The 6,000-nt window shown below is 38.4% G+C and overlaps 1 protein-coding gene across 1 annotated transcript in view; it reads right to left on the minus strand.

Moving 5' to 3' along the window:
* Positions 1-4,504, minus strand: part of mapk13 (mitogen-activated protein kinase 13) — a 13,235-nt gene extending 8,731 nt beyond the window's left edge. The window contains exons 1-3 of the mRNA XM_044110819.1: positions 4,300-4,504; positions 1,777-1,906; positions 1,576-1,634 (exon numbers count right to left, since the gene is read on the minus strand). Coding sequence (XP_043966754.1) covers positions 1,576-1,634; positions 1,777-1,906; positions 4,300-4,412 — 302 coding nt within the window. The 5' untranslated portion in view covers positions 4,413-4,504. The remainder of the gene's footprint in view (positions 1-1,575; positions 1,635-1,776; positions 1,907-4,299) is intronic.
* Positions 4,505-6,000: the final 1,496 nt, after the last annotated feature.

Here is a 6,000-nt window from a genome sequence, read left to right on the forward strand (position 1 = left end):
CCATCTGCCCACTGAGAGTCCAACTGGCAGTGGAAACATTCTCCCTAATACCATAAAACACGCACCGACCCACGCAGTACCGCTGAGTGGAGACAAAGCAAAACAAACATCTGAGGACTTCATAGCAGCTAGATTTACATTGGGAATAAATAGCACACAAGTAGAGTTTAGATCAAGCTTAAAAAAACCCCATAGGCATTGTGTCCGAGCCCAACTCAACCCAACTGATTAACTTTAATTACAGCCTCAACGTGTTACTTTAACTAAGATTTTGCTGTTTTCATAAGCAGTGGAACTTCTACCTTTGTTATCTTTTGTTTAGTGTCTTCCAGCTCCGTCTTGTTGCTTGTTGCAACCATGAGGTGAGTCGAGGTCAAACCGTCGGGGACGTGTGATTGATGAGAGCGCTGTAGGATGGAACTGTGTGTGCATGCAGTGTGCTGTGCTTGTTGTAATCTGATTCTGCACCCTTCTTACTTTCTTTATTTTCTTAACAGATTAAATTATGTACTCTTCTATTTACACTCTAACAAGTAGATTACCACGAGTTTATATTGTGTATTCTCGTCTGGTTCTCTCAATGCTGAATGTATTGTAGGTTTAAGAAACTCGCCACAGAAGTCCAAGCCCCACCCAACCATCAGGCAAATAACTGAGGCCTGTTCAGTTCAGACGAGGCCACAAATCTAAACTTTACAAAAAGGTTTATTACTCAGTTGATCTCTGAATATTTTTGGTTGCTCTAGGCAATTTTCATTTGCATCAGAGTACGGGGCGCTGAATCAAAATGCAGAAGTTAAAATGAACCTTTTTTATTTGTCTCGTTCCTTTATTGTGTGCCGCTAAGGGAATTATTTTAGCGACAGTTAAACTTACGATGAAGGAATCATTTTAAGAACACACTTTCATCCAGATGAACAGGCCTTCCCTGGAAAGCAAAACCCAAACTACATTTTACAAGCTAGTCGAGCTTGTAACATATTTCAACTACAACAGAAATATGTTGCAGCATGTCAATGAAAGTAATTTGGTGTAGTCCTGCCTAGGCAAGCAATAAATAAATTAATTGCATAATAAATTTAAGCAAGCTCAGTAATTTCCGTTAGCATGATTTATCGTTTCTTTATTTTCTCTCTTTTTTTTTACCAAAAACTGGATGACAAAAGTCTTCAGTCTAGTGCGTTGGGCTCAGCTAGCCCTTTTGTTGAAGGACTATTTTTGTTTACAGAGATTTCAAAAATAATTTTATTTGTTGTTTCTGTTGTTTTGTGTATGTATTTTGGATATTTAAGACATCCTCCAGTTCCAGTGTTAAATGTTCATTTTAAACTTTAAACTTTAGTTGATTGATCTTTGAGAATGCGTTCTTGCATTATCATGACATTACCATTATATTACTTGAAAATGCTCTCCAAACAACAATACTGCAGTTCATGGCAGTAATTTCTAGGACAAAGAGAAAAGCTGCTGCCCACTTCTCATAACCGACAACAGCTGCCTGTTCCCAGAGCCTCAGGTGTGTCCCAAGCTCCTCATATGTTGCAAGTCGATGTCAGTGCGGTAAAAAGTACTCACAAGTCCTGGAAATCATCCAAGCTGCAGGCAGGTGTAAACACATCCTGGAGTCCTATCACCTGCATGGAATGAGAGCTGGATGAAGCAAGTGATTTATTTACTGGAAGACTTTCATTTTGAGAAACTACACACAACAAAAACACACACACACACTCACACACACAAACACTTTTGTAGTCTGTTGTAATATCATCTCCTCACGTTCTCATGCTTCATGTGTTTGAGCAGCCGGAGCTCCCTGTACGCCCTCTTGGCAAAGATCTCCGACTGAAAGGGCCTGTGGAGCTTCTTTATGGCCACTTTCTCTTTACTCTTCTCGTTCATTGCCGAGCTGTGGGAGGAAGGAGATGAAACACATCAGCAACAACGCATCATTAGGTCGGTGCTAACCCTGTGCGGGTTTCGCTACGAAGGCGCCCGTGTAGCCAGAGCAGGGGGGAAATGAAAGGATGAGCAGCCTTGAGGTTTTGCCCTTCAACAGGATTAGCATCTAGGTACAAAGAACGACTGGTGATCTGCTGTTTTTTTCTTTTTCTTGAGGCTCAGCATGGAAATGTTTGGCAACTTTTGATGTGCACGCTTGCAGTGATCTGCAGAGCACCAATATGTGGGAGGAGAGGCTTGTTAGACTATTTGGAGCTTCATGCACTTAACAAACACCACACAAATCGCTCGTGCTTAGTGCTGTTTTCAGCCCTGACGCACCGGTACAGGATTTTACAGTCGCTTACAGTACGTGAGCAGCAGCTCATGCATGTCACCGTACGTCTGCAGGAAGTACAGTACCTTAAACCGCTCATTTAATGAAGTGTACCATCTCTACGACCTCTTTGCTTTACTGTTTCCATAATGAGTTTATACAAGATGTTTGGGGAAATTAGAGGTAAAGGTGGCAGAGTTCACGACATGTTGTTTGTATTAAAATTCAGCCCTTTTTAACTTCCACTTTGTTCTGTTCAGCCTGATTCATTGTTTTTTTCATCCGTGTACACAGGATCACAATGTAAATATAAACTATTTTACACACAGCTGATTAGAACTGCACTATATGTATTTTTTTTTTTTTTGAGGAAGCCAATTGGAAAAAGACACAACTTAAAAACACATTTTGTTTTTTTCTGAAAGAAAGTCAACATATTTTTTGAAGTGGATCTAATTTAGATAAACTCCTGATTAATCATAACTGGAATGTGGTTTCATTTTAGTCTTATATCGTATCATGATTATTTTAACAATGACAGCTGAGTAAATCTAATGTTGGATGTTTTATGTTTTCATCTCTGATTTGCCTTGTTTCTGAAATGTGCTGTGCAAATAAACTTACCTTGGCTTTTTATATTAATAAATTAAGTGGCAAGTAAATATTTCTGATGCATGGGGTTCTGTAGGGAACAACAAGACACATTTCTCATGCATTCACTTATATTACCTAAATATCATGACGCCAACTGGAAACCTGTTAGTTCCATAACAATTTTTAACATTTAAATTTTTCCAAAAACGATAAAACAATCAACTGCTTCAAAGAAAATGGATAGCTGGTTCCAGGATCCTAAAAGCATTTATAGCTGAGACCAAATACTATTAGCTTGTTATACTTGTGTTACTTTATAATTTATTTATCTTTTATTTTATTTATTTATTTTTAACATGATAGAGGTATAAAATAACAGACATGAACAAACAACGCAAAACACACGTATTTTTTGTACCACAATAATCTTAACATGCTTGAAAATGAGTAAGAAGAAATAAGAAACTTATAAACTCCATTAACTCATACCATGTTTTCAGATGGACCCTCATAAAAAAAACAGAACAAAATAAAAACATAGGTTAATTAATAAGGGCATTAATAATAATGGTTCAAGAAATTGCCAAGAAAATTTACTATTTTGCACAATAAAAGGTTTAAAACTGTTACTAAACTTAGCATTCAGTTTGCGCAGGTCAAACAAAAATAGCAGATAACATCAATATAACTGTAATAACCTGTATGTTGCGCCATTTTAACGGCAGTAGGAATAATTGTTGTTCTTTTGCATAAAAAAGCTATTATGTTTTGGATTTTTGTTTTAATTTATATTACACACGGTAATAAATATTATGAACAGCAATATCTTTACTCATGGTTGTCATACTGACTCCTGCCTGGATATAATATAATCCATTATACTGTCAAAGCTTTCAAACCTTTTAGGATATAAATGCAAAGTAATAGAGTGCATTAGCATTAAAATCAATACTGTGCACAGGTAATGCTGCATGAATCCAGTGCAGTCACCATATTTACCCCAACATACTTTTCTCATCTGCATGACTCAATGGTTTTATAATGTAGCAACATAAGACAACATAAGATACCTGCACATTAATGCAGGCCATCTTTAATCCATATCTTATCCGTACGTCCTTCACCACAGTGCATTAAAACACATTTTGACCTGAAAAGCAGGTGTCTGTGTGTCAGAAAGTGATTTTTTCTTTCTTTTTGATAGGAAGTGGTGGAAGCTTCTATCTTACGAAAGTGTTTTGGCTGTGTCGTCAGGGCAGACAGACATTAGTGTTGTACAGGATATCACCCCAGGCCCACCACACGCTGCTTGCAGCTGCTGTAGGCATCGTCAGAAACTGAACATCGTGTATACACCGAGTCCACAGCTCCACACACACACGCACACACACACACACACACACACACACACGCCCCCACAATCCACTCACCACACTGTGCCGTACGCCCCAGTTCCTATCTGCTTCAGCAGCGTGTATTTCTCCGGGACTTCCCACACCGTGCTGTTGATTTCCTCACGGGAGAAATGTCCCCGAGCCTCCATGATGAGAAAGAGCGGGCGAAGCTAAGGAAAACTTCTGCTCCCTACCTCCTCCTCCTGTTTCGCCTGTCACTCGCTCAGGGGAGGAAAACGAAAACACCAACAAGTTAGAGGTGTCATCACCTTGTTCCGGTTGTGGCGTTTCAAAATAAGAAATTGTAGCTGTAAAAACGGATTGGTTTTGTTTTCCAGAATGTCATCCAGAAGCCAGAATTAGCTGATACTAGCCGTCTCTCGTAACATCCACTTTAGGAATCTAACTGAAGTTTTTTGGCCTTTCTAGATAAAATCTGGACTCTGTTAGCCAAAATCATCTTGAAGTTGAAGTTTCCAAGTTGGAAGAATCAAATAGAACAGATACATAAAGACCGAATCCCAGCTTGGACAATCTAAATTGGCCCCAAGTTCAGAGTCAGTAGTCCTGTTGGCTGCTGCACATGAGCTCAATCCACTGTTTGTCAGAAAGTCCAGAAAACTCAGGTGGACGCCTCAACAATCGGCTGGGATCTGCAACTATCTAACAAACAAACCACAGTTTGTGAGACTGATTGATTGTGTCTAATCAGATGAGGTGGTCAGCAGTAGATTAGCACCAAAGCGGACTGTACTCTCACCATTTCCTTTTCTCCTCTTTACACCTGAGTCTTCAAGCATAAGTCACTCCTGACGGCTCCTGATGGCTCCTCAGATGACTCTGCAGTCGTGAGGCGGATAGCCACGCCATACTGGACAGCCATTTTGGATTTTCAGTTTGAGGATGGTCAGAATCCTCATACTTTACAAATCGACATTTCAGCTCAGATGATAATTAACTTATTTTTTCAGACTTTGCACTGAGATTCACAACCTCAGACCACAAGAAATCAAAAACTTAGTCTGCGGTCTGTGCAGGTAGCCGGCTCCAGAGCCAACTATTCTGAAGTTTCTTTTTTATCATTTATTTGTTTAAAATAACTTAAAATATAATTAGTTTAAAACTAGCAATAGATAGATAGATAGACAGACAGACAGATAGATTATTTATTACAGACTCAAAGTTCAAATTACATAACAAAAAGAAAACAAGTACATTAAAAGAATAAAAAATAAAAATAAAACATTCAGGAGGCAATCATACCAAAGTCTCCAAAGTACAGATGAGTTTTTTACTGTACTACATTTAGCATTAGTCAACAGTAGGATAATTCTATTATTAGACTCATTTAAACAACAAATGGATTTATACACACAGTAAGCTTTCTTAAAACAGCCAAAAAATGCTGATGTGAGCAAATACAAACAGTTCACCGGGACCGGTCCATCTGGGCTTTTTTTTTAACAAAAGTCTTAATGCATCATTATAAGCCGTCTTCAATCTATGAAGATCTATTTGTGCACATCATTGTCTTTTTCCAAATGTTTACTTTTAAATGTTCAGCTGAATCAAAGGAACAGTTCGTTACCAGAGAAAAAGCAACAAGAAAAGCAGAGGAAGCTATTCCCCTACTTATGTATCTAAGATAAATACCTTCAAACAGCTTCGCTCTTTTTTCTAAATTAGTGAATCCTAATTTTGTGAAACAGCCCTCTGGAAATAGGAGTAAAACCCAAT

Source organism: Gambusia affinis, linkage group LG01 (assembly GCF_019740435.1).
Source record: "Gambusia affinis linkage group LG01, SWU_Gaff_1.0, whole genome shotgun sequence".
Taxonomy (NCBI): domain Eukaryota; kingdom Metazoa; phylum Chordata; class Actinopteri; order Cyprinodontiformes; family Poeciliidae; genus Gambusia; species Gambusia affinis.